The sequence below is a fragment of the Octopus sinensis genome, linkage group LG20 (genome assembly GCF_006345805.1).
Source record: "Octopus sinensis linkage group LG20, ASM634580v1, whole genome shotgun sequence".
Taxonomy (NCBI): domain Eukaryota; kingdom Metazoa; phylum Mollusca; class Cephalopoda; order Octopoda; family Octopodidae; genus Octopus; species Octopus sinensis.
In genome coordinates, this window is record NC_043016.1 from 15138071 (window position 1) to 15152415 (window position 14345).

At 35.2% G+C, this 14345-nt stretch overlaps 1 protein-coding gene across 2 annotated transcripts in view; it reads right to left on the minus strand.

The window, feature by feature from the left end:
* Nucleotides 1-2660: 2660 nt before the first annotated feature.
* LOC115222458 (histone-lysine N-methyltransferase SETD1) overlaps nucleotides 2661-14345 on the minus strand; it is a 94174-nt gene continuing 82489 nt past the window's right edge. For both annotated transcript variants that reach the window (XM_029792655.2, XM_029792654.2), the window contains 4 exons: nucleotides 10277-10383; nucleotides 9611-9721; nucleotides 5706-5963; nucleotides 2661-4274 (listed from right to left, as the gene is read on the minus strand). In XM_029792655.2, coding sequence (XP_029648515.1) covers nucleotides 4101-4274; nucleotides 5706-5963; nucleotides 9611-9721; nucleotides 10277-10383 — 650 coding nt within the window. In that variant the 3' untranslated portion in view covers nucleotides 2661-4100. The remainder of the gene's footprint in view (nucleotides 4275-5705; nucleotides 5964-9610; nucleotides 9722-10276; nucleotides 10384-14345) is intronic.

Genomic DNA, 14345 nt, shown 5'->3' on the forward strand with positions numbered 1-14345 from the left:
CCAGGGTTTATGTAAATGACAATAAGGCAAGAAATTAGCAATTTACATTCTGATAAGCTTCATTTCTTTTTTCTTGTTGATTAATTAATTTAATAAAATATATTCGTCTCATTCAGATTATTTCTGTTTCAAGCATTTCTTTATTATTTTACAACCAATAGTTGTACTTCACACAGTCACCATTTCCTCTAAAAAAATATTTTCTACCCACTATTAACCCTTTTGATGCCAGCCTACCTGAAACCAGCCCTGAGTCTATGAGGTAAACTCTCTTTTAAAATGATCTTAATTAAAATCTTATTCCATCAAAAAATTTCACATTTATTTGTTCTAGACATCAGCTTAATAATGACAAATTTACTTTACTAAATTCTTTATTATTTTCAAAATTAATCGAAACAAACACGTAAAAATATAGAATAATTAAATTTGTAGAGATAGTCTCATATAACATTACTTACTCTATATGGTCTATTAATGAGATTTGACGAATTGGTACAATTTTCAGTACTTTTTCAGTATATTAACGAGAAATTTCAATTAACATATATACAAGGGGGAGCTGAAAAGTTCTTAGCTTTAAGGGTATCATAAAATGCCTGGTTGGCAACCCAACCTACCAAGTTCTTTAACAGGACTTAGGGAAACTGAAGCACCACTGCAAAAAGTGTGTGAATCTGAGAGGGTAATCATCATGGTCATCATTTAACATCCTCCCTTCATGCTGGCACAGGTTGGACAGTTTGACAGGAGCTGGCCAAGTGGGTGCCTGTGCCACGCTTGTGTGTGTGTGTTTTGGCATGGTTTTTATGGCTGAATGCCCATCCTAACAGACAACTCCATACAGACCACTCCATAGAATGGGCTGAGAGATTTTTACACAGCACTCACGCCAGTGAGGTCAGTTTTTGTGGAGTTTTTACAGCTGGATGCCCTTCCAGATGCCAACCACTTTACACTGTGGACTGGATGCTTTTTATGTGGCACCAGCACTGGCAGGCTAACCAAGTAACTCACAAGACAAAGAATTATGAGAGGGGTAGGAACATTTGAGGAGGAGAACTTGTGTCAGAGGATGAAAGATTAGAGGGTGACAAACAGACAGAAACAGGTGTCTTGCTATAATGGCGGAGGCATCGGAGAAGGTGTTCCAGTAAGATCTGGGAGGTGAAAGGTTTAGAGTTTGATAGAGAAATAGAGAGGCAGAAATAGTTGTCTTGCTATAAAAGAGGTACATGGTTACCCAGTGAGAGAGAGAGAGGTGGGAATATGTTGAATGAAGTCATAATTAACTGATCCTCCTCTATTTTCTTTAACCCAGAGCCAGGAACTTTTCAGCACACCCTCATATGTTTATATTTTACATTCACTGAACATAATCTGTTGTCTGGTTTAATACCATCATCTGGCCCTAATATGAATTCACTCTGTTGCAAACATTTAGAGCAGGTCTCTGGCTTGAGGATACTGTCTTACTTCTTGCTCATCAGTCTCTGATGCCCTGCAAAGGATTATGGGGAACACCCTGGAATAGATAAGGAATCAAAAAGCATGATGTACATACCTTTTCCAAAAGCTGCAATCACAAATCTAAACCGTAAAATGTGTATGCATACATGTGCACACACAAATGTACATATACAAAAATACACTTACACACGCACACAAACATATCTTGAGATCTTGAAAGTGTTACACATTTTGCATATGGATGCCCCCCACCACCACCACCTTCCCAACACAAAAAAAAAACACAACGTTAACATAAAATACATCTATAAAAGAACAAAATACCAATATTAAACATTTTTTTTCAATATTTTTAAAACACAGTTGATATTTTAATTAAGTTGCAGACAGGGCAGTAGAAGTGTTTCAAATTTATTGTTCTTTCGGGCAATTTGTGTCTTTGTCCAATTCTTTTTAGCCAAGTTTTTTTAATAAGAAAAAATACAAATGAACAAAAAAAAAACATATCTTTACAACAAGTTTTATATATATATATATATATATATATATATATATATATAGACATATATATACATATATACATACATATATATATATATAATATATATATATATATACACATACATACATACATATATATATATACACACACATATATATACAGACATGTATATATATATACACACATACATATATATACAGACATGTATATATATATATTATACACACATACATATATATATATATATATATATACATACATACATACATACAAACACATACATACATATACATACACACTCACATTCATATATACACACACACACAAACACAGCATCAGCATAGAATATTTTCCCAGACAATAATAAGAATAATAATTCTCTGTTAGAAAAGTTTGCATTTTCAAAACTGTTGGATACAAGTTTTTATAGATGCAGTGGGCACCTCCAAGCAATTTTCTTTTGTAGAGCACTCAAATTATGTTCCAGTTTAATAAATGTGTTTTGTTCAGAAGCACATTCCAATCCTGTATTGCGGTTTTATAATATTTTAATTTAACGAATATGCTTTGTAAAGTTCAAACACATCTGAATATTGAAAATATCTCCCAATTTATGAGACTTTGGAAAGCAGATTATCATTAATTCTTTCTAGGAACACTCAGACATGTTTAGTATCGAATTTCCTGATCCATCTTTAATTGCTATCTTTTATTTAGATGTAAATAACCACTTTTTTTTCTTTTTTTTAATAGTTTTTTGTTGTTGTTGTTGTTTTTTTTTTTTGTTAAAGAAAATTGCATATAACTGCTAAAGTTTTCCAAACCATATAGAAGACATTCTATTTTAATTTCAACTAAAAACAATTACTAAAGAGATCATGAATATAATACATGTATTTTTATATCTTTGACTTTGTTTTTCTAGATTTCTTTGTATGTAAATCTAAAAATGACTGAATTGAATTCTCCAGTGATGGAATTTTGTACATGTGCAATAACAAATGTTAGGGCAATGATCTGACATGAAATAAAAATTTAGTTGGAAAAGAATTGCTAATTTAGAGAACACACTTAGAACAGAACCCAGGATTACATACTTTTCTGATCTTCTAAATGCAATACGATATGCAAAACATATTGCAGTTAATGACTGTAGCAGTGTAACGAATGAGCTAAATGTTAGATTTGATACAGATGATTTCATATGAACATTTTTTCTATGTATTTATAAATACGGAAACCTTATCTAGACTGCATTTTAGACCAGATGGACGAAAAATGGAAGAAGTTTTAGAATGAGCCAACAAAACTAACTCATTGCTTGTTTAAGCTGTCCTACATGAGAGATCCAAGTATTTGAGACGACCATCTTTTTTAACACAGGAAATAGGACAACAGGTTTAAAGATCAGTCATAGAAAGGATTTAAGAGGTCATTTTGATACAGTGTTTATACAAATCTGGTTAAGAGTTCTGAGAGAGTGAGAGCAGTCATTAATTATAATATACTACCAAAGTAGCTGGTTAATGTTTGCCCATTTAGAAGTGAGGAGGCTGTGTCTTTGACACTACTTTTGCTCATGAGTATCAAAGCACTATTCCTACATGGAATTATATTTATCATCATCATCACCTTTCTTATTAGAAGACACAGTTTACAAGAAGTTTTCCCTGATATCATTTTTATGGAAAATAATATTCTATGTGAATACCAACTGATAAGATCTTAAGATCTATAAATCAAAATCAGGCTATCCATATATTTTCCAATAATTTCAATAGTAATTATTACGGTATTAAGCAGTCAACATCATTAATAAAAAGAAAATACCTTCTCAAAAAAGATACTCAATAATTATAATAATTTACCATACAAAGTCATTTCTACAAGATTTAATGCTTGCTAAGATGAATCCTTATCATCTTATAGATTATGGCTATCTTAGTATGAATTATTAACATCTTTCTTATATGACCTTTCTAATAACAATGAAAACAAAAACTGTGCTTTTTTTTCCTTTCCTCTTTTCTCAAAGGCAACAATGATGTTTCACAAATTTTACAGGAATTTATCAATGATGGAAGCTTACTGATATACATTTTCATCTCATCCATAGGAGAGGTTGTGATCAGTTCAGTGTACCTTTACAATATGGGGCACCACACAGGCAACTGATTTTTTCTTCTTCTAGAGGGAATTTATAATCATATGTTATTTCTTCATTAACATCAATATCTCTCTTGGAGTAAATAACAATTTTCTTATGAGATTCAACTGTGATGATTTTTGCATAGCAGTTTGGCTGAAAAAATAAAAAAAAAATAACGAAAGGTTATTAAGATATATGAGCTTATATATAATTGTAATCATTACTAACTTCACATCCATAACTAACAACATAAAATTTAAAATCAGCTAATTGAGCACCACCAAACATTAATTGCAACAGATGTACACGCTAGTGAAAATAAGCAACTATTGCTAGATTTGTGATTTTGAATATTAAGATAAAAATATGAAGACAGTGAAAAGGAAGGCTCCTGGCCCATCAGCAGTTACTGCTGAAATGCTCAGTATATCTGATAGAGTTGGGCACAGTCTAGTCACCTGTATAGATAATCAGGTTATTCAGGAAGGTGATACAGCAGCATCATAATCAGCTGCTACAAGGGCAAAGGAGATGCCTTAGATAGAAGTAATTATAGAGGCATCAAGATTCTGGACTAGGTGGAAGTTGCAGAGAGAGTTATAGCCCAGTTAATTAGGAGCAGAATTAGACCAGATAAAATGCAGTTTGTCCCGAGAAGAAGCACTACTGATGTTATTTCCATAGTCAGACAACTGCAAGGAAAATATTTAGCTAAGAACAAGCCGTTGTACTTGGCATTTGTTGATCTAAAGAAAACCTTCAACAGAGTAACCTGCTCTGTAATTTAGTGATCTCTGAAGAAGCTGCAGATGGATGAATGGCTTGTGAAAGCAGCACAGGGGTACTGTTAGTAGGATAAGAGTTGGCCATGGGTACAGTGATGAATTTAGTGTACAGGTAGGTGGCCACCAAGGGTCGATCCTCAGCCCCTTCCTATTTATCATAATCCTTCAGAAAATGACAGAGGAATTTAAGACTAGAACTCATACATGCTGATGATCTTGCACTCATAGCAAAATCTGTAACAGAATTAGAAAAGAAATTCCAGATGTGGAAACAGAACCTAGAATCTAAGGGTCTTAAAGTAAACTTAGTAAAGACCAAGGTCATAGTAAGCAAGAAATTGAATGGAACCCTTCACCCTTCCATTAAATGGTCCTCTTCCATGCTCACATGGATCGGATGGAACCTGTTGATGTGTATTTTCTATGGCTTAATGCCACCAGCCCTCACTTGTTTCCAAGTTAAATAAGATTTCCTTCTGGCCAGACATGTTTTTAAGAAGGATTGGAAACAAAGGATACCATTTGCATGACAGTGACACTCACTCGCAACTATCAAGTGAGGTTAAAGCAAGGAGACAATGACACACACACGCACACACATGCATGCATGCACACACACACACACTGGGCCTCTTTCAGTTTCCATCTGCCAAATCCACTCACAGGGCTTTTGATGGCCCAAGGCAATAGTAGAAGGCACCTGCCCAAGTGGAACTGAACCTGGAACCATGTGGCTAAGAAGCAAACTTCTTACCACACAGCCATGCCTACCTATGAGTATAAATGAAATGTCACTTACATTACAGCTGTGGTTGATGAAACGTGCCAGGTTGCCTGCTTTTGTTGCATCAATGATTGTTTCGTTATCAACTCGGAATAAATAGCTACTGCCAATACCCTGTGCACCATATTGTTTCTCACGTTCATCAGCAACAAAATGTCGGATTACTTGTCCAACATATTCAATAACCATTTCTTCAGCGGCAATGGGTTCCAGGGCAAATAAGCCCCAATCATGGATTGAGCTTTTAGCAAACCTTAATTGCTTTTTGCGAAACTGTAAAAATGAAAAAAATTTTTATTATTAAACCATGTCAATGTACAGGTTATAAAAATTTTAGTACAATACACTAACGTTAACTCTAATATATATATACATATATGTATACTTCCAAGAGAGTTAGAGGTTGTGAATCCAACCAACTAAGGGATAATATCCAATATACTGCTGGAAGAATACCCAATTATTAATACACAAGTGTTTTTTATTGCATGGTAATTACACTACTGAATGTAATAAATGGGTGAGGGTAAAAAGTTGTTTTACCCTTAATTTATACAGCAATAAGAAAATGGAGGGGATCAAGAGGTGGTGTTCATCAACTTTTAGACATTATATTATGTCAATTCATTTATTTTTTAAAAAAAACAATTATAATAATATACATACATGTAAAACATATTATGCTTTACATATATTATATATAAAAATATCAGAAATTATTAAAATATATAACTTAGAGCATAGAAAATAGGATAATTTCTTACAGCTGTTTCAGCCAAGAGGTCATAGTAACCCCACCTTACTTCCATCCCTTAAGTGAACTGAAGTATTTGGTAGATAAAAAGTATATGGGCGTGCCTCTGGGCTTCGTCAGAGATTTTAGAAAGTTCATAAGGTTAAGTTATAAATATAAATACATACATATATATATATACACTTTTACATATGCATAAATACAAACCTATACTTTTATATATATATATATGCATATGATGGAATGAATTATTATTAGATAACGTATAAACAGAGGAAAGAGAAAATTATCGAAAGAGAAATAATAGTGCAATTTAAATAATCAATCATGCTTAAATGGTGCTTTTTACGTGCCACCGGCACAAACACCACTTAGCCGTTCTGGCAATGATCACGCTCAGATGGTGCTCTTAGTGCTCCACTAGCACGGACGCCAGTCATCAAATTTGATTTCGATTTCACTTGCCTCAACAGCTCTTCGCAAGCAGTGTCCAATGAATGGAAGGTATGCATAAGTGGGCAAGTTACACCCCCATAAAGGCCACAAGGTTATGGTCTCACTTGGCTTGCCGGGTCTTCTCAAGCACAGCATATTTCCAAAAGTCTTGGTCACTGGTCATTGCCTCGGTGAGGCCTAATGTTTGAAGGTCATGCTTCACCACTTCATCCCAGGTCTTCCTGGGTCTACCTCTTCCACAGGTTCCCTCAACTGCTATGGTGTGGCACTTTTTCACACAGCTATCCTCATCCATTTTCGCCACATGACCATATCAGCACAGTCGTCTCTTGCACACCACATCTGATGCTTCTTAGGTCCAACCTTTCTCTCAAGGTACTTACACTCTGTTGAGTATGCACATTGACATTACACATCCATCGGAGCATAATGGCTTCATTCCTTGCGAGCTTAAGCATATCCTCAGCAGTCACAGCCCATGTTTCATAGCCATGTAGCATAGCTGTTCATACACATGTGTCATACAGTCTGCCTTTTACTCTGAGTGAGAAGCCTTTTGTCTTCAGCAGAGGTAAGAGCTCTTTGAACTTTGCCCAGGTTATTCTAGCAGCTACACTTTCAGTACACCCTGCCCCGCTACTGACTTGGTCACCTAGGTAACCGAAGCTATCAACTATTTCTAGTTTTTCTCCCTAGAATGTGGTGGAAGTTGGTCTCTGAGCATTTTCAGTGTTTATTGCTCCTGAGCATCTGCCACATACAAAAACTATCTTCCCAGACATTACTGCACTTCTTATATGTCCATAGATTACACTGGGTACATCTTATAGAGTTTTACCTATGCCTTTTCTATAGATCGTGCAGGGCCATCTACCTGAAGGGATTTGTGGTTTGCCTGCCCTCCTACTTATTAGGACTTTGGTTTTAGCTAGGTTGACTCTAAGGCCCTTCGATTCTAATCCTTGTTTCCACACCTGAAACTTCTCTAGTTGTGATAGTGACTCAGCAATTAGGGCAAGGTTGTCAGTATAGAGGAGCTCCTGGGGGCATCCTGTCTTGAATTCGTCTGTTATTGCCTGGAGGACTATGATAAATAGGAGGAGGCTAAGGACTGAACCTTGGTGGACCCGTACTTCTGCCCGGAATTCTTTACTGTACTCGTTGCCAACGCTCACCTTACTAACAGCGTCCCTGTACATGGCTTGCACAGCTCTCACTAACCATTCATCTGACCCTAGTTTCCAGATAAGGGATCGGGGCACCCTGTCAAAGGCTTTCTCCATGTCAACGAAAGCCAGGTATAGAGGTTTATCTTTGGCCAAGTATTTTTCCTGCAGCTGACTTACCAGAAATAAAGCATCAGTGGTGCTTTTCCCTGGCACAAACCCAAACGGCATCTCATCTAAACTGACTCTCTCTCTAATTAGTTGGGCTATGACCCTCTCTGTAACCTTCATTATTTGATCCAACAGCTTTGATACCCCTGTAGTTATTTGTATCTAGGGCGTCACCTTTACCTTTGTAGCAGTTGACTATGGTGCTGCTACACCACTTATTGGGTATGACCCCTTCGTGTATCACCTGGTTAACTATACAGGTGACTAGGCTATAGCCAACACAGCCAGATATTTTGAGCATCTCTGCAGTGATTCCTGATGGGCCAGGGGCTTTCCTTGTCTTCATACTCTTAATTGCTTTATCTACCAAGGTACTGTCAACTTGGATAACAGGTCCCTCTGTTGGGTCGACATTCGGCAGACCCTCTTTCTCCCATTCATTTTCTTCATTCAGCAACCTTTCGTAGTGGCGTCTCCAAACCTCTCTCTTTGCAACCTCGTTTAATGTAAGTGAACCATCATACATGTGGGTGCATTTCTCTCCTACAACATCACGATTCTCTCTCACACACTGTCTTGCAACATGAAATACCTCAAGTCTTTGGTCCTCACGGCACAGAGCATTGGCAAATTTTTTCTTATCTGCTTCCCCTCTGGCTAAATAAACCTGCCCCCTAGCTTCAGTTCTGGCAGTCTGATACAATTCCCTGCTACCACCGTTCTTCCAGTCCTTCCAAGCCTGTTTCTTTTCTCTAATAGCCCTGTCAACAACATTGCTCTACCACCATGTTATTTTGGGTCGAGAGGGGTCTTTGCACCATCCACAGATCTGGTCAGTGGCCCTTAGCAGATTGTCCCATAGAAACCTCCAGTTGTCTTCTACATTGTGTGAAGCTATATCTCCTGCTATTTTGTCAAAGGCTTTGAGTAATATGTCTCTAAACAATAAAGTTATTAAAAAAATGTCATGTTTAAATGTGTGAAAATAGTGATCAAAACTTACTATTGGGAAAGACAATAAAAAATTGGAAGTAAATGAAAGAGAGTGGAGAGGAATATAAACTGCATGACAGATAATGTGAAGTGGGAGCAAATGAGTTTAAAAGGCAATTCGTTGGTATCATTACTGTGAATTGATTTGTAATGATTAGACATAAAAGTAATGAGACAAATCCTTAATTAGATGCTGCGATATAAATGTAATAATTTTGTCTTGGGCCATAATGCATACTTTACATACAACAGTTGGTTGGTTGGCTGTTTGCAATATAGGACATGTCCATTTTGCCGTTTAAGTTGTTTTCATATGACCAGAGAGAAATAATGTCTACAAAAACTAAAAGGTTTTTTAAAATTGTTTTTGAAAAACTTACCTTCAATTGATTAAATTTAAATAGTTCACCCAACTCTAAATCACCAAAATTTGTTTGGAAACGTCTGATATTGTGCCTGGCTTCTCTTGAGGTCATTGACAACTTCTTTTCCTAAAAGAAATATGAAAAAGTAATAAAACATGGCAACAGAATTTTATGAGTGTGTGTGAGTACATGTGGGTTGTTGTAATCTACCATCCCTTCATTGACAGACAGTCCTTTCCCTGGTTTATATTATGTATATGGCCCTGTCATCTCCTGAGGGGTAATGAAAAATAGCTACAGGAAAATGAGAAAATAAATTTCAAAATCAAAACAACATACATTTTACATTATTTACATTTGATGGATATTTGTCCTCATCTTGATTGTTGTTAACAATGTTTCGGCTGATATACCCTCCAGCCTTCATCAGGTGTCTTGGGGGAAATTTTGAACCTGGGTTCTCATTCGTAAGGTATTTTGCAATGTTATAATAATAATAACATTGAAAAATACCTTAGGAATGAGAACCCAGGTTTGAAATTTCCCCAAGACACCTGATGAAGGTTGGAGGGTATATCAGCCGAAACATTGTGTTAACAACAAACAAGGTGAGGACAAATATCCGTCAAATGTAAATAATGTAAATAATTCCTCATCTCTTAAATATAGAACTGAACATACATTTTGTTGTCCAGGCTCAGCTGTTTTCGTCATATTGTTTGCATGACAAAGGTATCCAGCCTTTTCTCTGTTACTGATCTTGTAAAAGCCTTCTGTTCGAGCTGATCCTGAATAAGAAAATAGCATTAATTATAAATGTTTTGTTTATAAACAGAATTATATGTAAACCCAATTTTGAATAAATATGGAATGTAATTACAAAAAGACATGCTAAAAATATTGAAATAATTATCACCTCATATAGAAAAAAACATTTTAATTTCTTTCAACCTTAGATGGAAATTACAGGGATGGGTCAAATGTGTGTGTGTGTGTGTGGGGGGGGGTCATGCGAAAGGCTAGCACACCCAGATGAACTGCTTGAAATATTTAGTCAGCTCACATTGATGTTGTCAATTTCAATAAAAGATATTCCAGCAATATGATGCATTTTCCACATTTTCTAACTGTGAAAACAATCTCATGAAAATAGAAAGTTTAATACTGTATACTCGTACACATAGTTTTAAATGCAAAAAAGTGTGTCATCTTCAATGCAATTTTTTAATCTGTCGTACATGTATATTTTAGCTAATATTTTAATTGCCACCAATAGAACCCAGTACACATTTAAGATATGGTATGGCAGGGTATTAAGATATTTTAAATTAGGAGCGTGGTCGATGTGGAAGGAGAAGTGGCTAAAGGGGGTCGATGGTCGAAAAAGTTTAGCGACCCCCGAGTTACAGCATGGTCATTGACTCACACACATGTGATGACACAGAATTGTAAATTTTAGTTGACTGAAATTCTTCATGCAATCAGTAGACAAAGACTCCCCACTTTTAGCATTTAAACTAGTCATGGTTCAAACTGGCCAAATCTGGCCTCTCACACCTAGCCTACAATGTTGTTCTAAAAACATACAATTACATCATTGAAATCCTGAAGTTATGAGATAATGCATAATTAATTCAAAACAAGGTGAATGAATAAGAAGCATTACATTTGACAGGTTAATCTTAGTGCTAAAGGATTAAAAAATCTTTTTAAAAAAAGCGTGTGAGATAACCTTAATATCTGCTAATTGAAATGGACAACTGGAAAATAAAGTGATTGTAAATGGGAGTGAATCTAGTGCTATCTGATGAAAGCAATGAATATGTTTCAGCTTTATTAGATCTCCCCAGCCAATAATATTGCACTCAACTGGCTTGGCATTTGTGTATGGAAACAAAAATAATGTAATGCATATTATGAATATCAACAATATGGCTTAACTGAACGTACGTGAGGAACATGTTATGCATATAAAACAGACTCAGGGTAAGGTTTGAGCAATATATGTTCTACTATAGAGATATAGTGTTCTCGACTGGCCTCCATGCTGGTGGCACATAACAAACACCATCTGAATGTGGCCGTGCCAGCCTCGCCTGACCTCCGTGCCAGTGGCACGTAAAAAACACCATCCGAGCGTGGCCGTTTGCCAGCCTCGTCTGGCACCTGTGTCGGTGGCACATAAAAAACACCATCCGAGCGTGGCCGTTTGCCAGCCTCGTCTGGCACCTGTGTCGGTGGCACATAAAAAACACCATCTGAGCGTGGCCGTTTGCCAGCCTCGTCTGGCACCTGTGTCGGTGGCACATAAAAAGCACCCACTACACTCACGGAGTGGTTGGCGTTAGGAAGGGCATCCAGCTGTAGAAACACTGCCAGATTTATGGTGCAGCCTTTGGGCTTCCCAAACCCCAGTCGAACCGTCCAACCCATGCCAGCATGGAAAGGGGACGCTAAATGATGATGATGATGATGATGATGATGATTGCTTTCACCTTTAGTATTCACATTACTCTGTCTAATGCAATGCTTATATACTCATATTGTTTTAAATCAATCATGCATTATTTTGTGGCTTTGAGATTCTGACGATGTGATGGTACATTTTCAGAATCACATTGTAGGGTAGGTGTGAGAGGCTGGATCTGTCAGTTTGAACACATAATAGGTAGAATATTTCAGCCTGATATGATTGGTCTAAATGCAAAATGGTTAAAGACAGGAGCCACTCTCATCTGCATGCTTTTTATTGGATCAACCAAATTGGTTGATTGTTTTGAAGTTATTTTCTGGGTTTTTAAAAATTTTTTATTTTAAATACACATAAAGGGTGTTTTTATTTATTAATAGCATAAATAACTTCAGTTAATCAAAATTTTTCAACTCACTTTTATCTTTTACTTGTTTCAGTCATTAAACTATGGCCATGCTGGAGCAATGTCCTTGAAGAATTTTTAGTCAAATGAATCGACCCCAGTACTTACATTTTTTTAAAACCTGGTAGTTATTCTATCAGTCTCTTTTGCCAAACCACTAAGTTACAGGGGACACAAACACATCACTGGTTGTCGAACAGTGGTTGGGACACACACACAGACATTATACACACACACACAATGGGCTTCTTTCAGTTTCCATCTACTAAACCCAAGAAATCAAAGAAACTTGATCAACATGCTGTGCAGTGGGACTGAACTCAGAACTATATGATTGGGAAGCAAGCTTCTTTCCATACAGCCAGATTTTATCATCACCATCATCATTGTTTAACATCCTCATTCCATTCTGGCATGAGTTGGATGGTTTGACAAGGCCCAAGGACTCCAAGTTGGGTGCCCTTCCTTACCACCAACCACTTTACAGTATGTACTGGATGCTTTCTTTTGTGGAAACAAACACAGTGAGGTCACCATGCAGTTTCCAAGATTACGAACCCTGAATGGAGAAAGAGGACTTTATGCGAACAGAATAAGGACAAAAAAGGGTAAAGTATAAGAAAAAAATGAGCAGAATGTGTGTATATTTAATATTCTCAAAGTACTGAAGGGTTTCTATGGAATTATCCCCTGCCACAGTTCAGAATAAAACATCACCAGGAACTGTTTGTGACAGAAAAAGTAAAAGCAAAGTTTATTGTGCAGCATCTTACTTTTTTAATCTGTTTGTGTATATTTTTTTGTTTATCTAAAGCATCTTTATTTGGTTTGTCATTTTAACAAATTTGGGGACAATAATTTTAAGTACCTTGATGTTAGTTTCTATCATTATTTACGCTACAATCAATAAAATTTGTTTAATACATGTCTGTTACATAGAAATTTCCTCTTGTTGTACTAAGCAAATAGGAGAGAGATGTGCACCACACATGCAATCTCAATTTCCCCCCACCCTTACTCATCCCACTCACATTTCACTGCTATCTTTGTGAAGAGTGTAAGAGAGCATGTGCATAGGAAAAATTACAAGTATATATAAAATATAAATTAGAGATAAAACCACTATTATGCAACTCAAATAGTGATAGACATAAACCAAAACATAAATAACAAATAATATATATTTTTATAAAACATATAACTAGATCTCAAAAAGTATAAAAATGAATGATCAATATATAATAAGTAAAAAAAACTACGTACGTTTCATGGCTACAATTAAATTCAAATTACAATTAAGTTTAAATTCAATTGAAATAAATTCGATTTAAAATTATAGTCAATCTTCAGGTTAACGATAATAGTTAAATAAATAAGCAAATAGAGTTAAAGAATATTTATTTAAAAAATAAATAAAATAATAATTTTCCTTATAGAAAAAGACTCCATTAACTAAATTAGAAACTTAAGACATTAGGATTATTTCCTACAACACATTTATTATGTTAAATATTTAATTTTTTAGGTAAAAAAATAGATAGAAATATGTATTTATCTTTGAAGATATAATTTGGCTTTAAAAAGACATTAATAAACTATCGAATATCTTTAACTCAATTATACTTCAATATTTAATTACCAAATTATTTAACAAAATAATCACTATTAATATTTTTAGATTTAAGTTCACATCTAATAATTATAAAATAATAAATACATAAAAATAAGTATCTAAATTATAATCAACAAATATAGTAATTAAAAATCTAAAATTTTCTCTATCAATATATATAAACATATAACCAGAAATAAATAAATTAGTCCTTTATTACTTACATAAATGTTATAAATATCTACAGAATATATTTATGAAA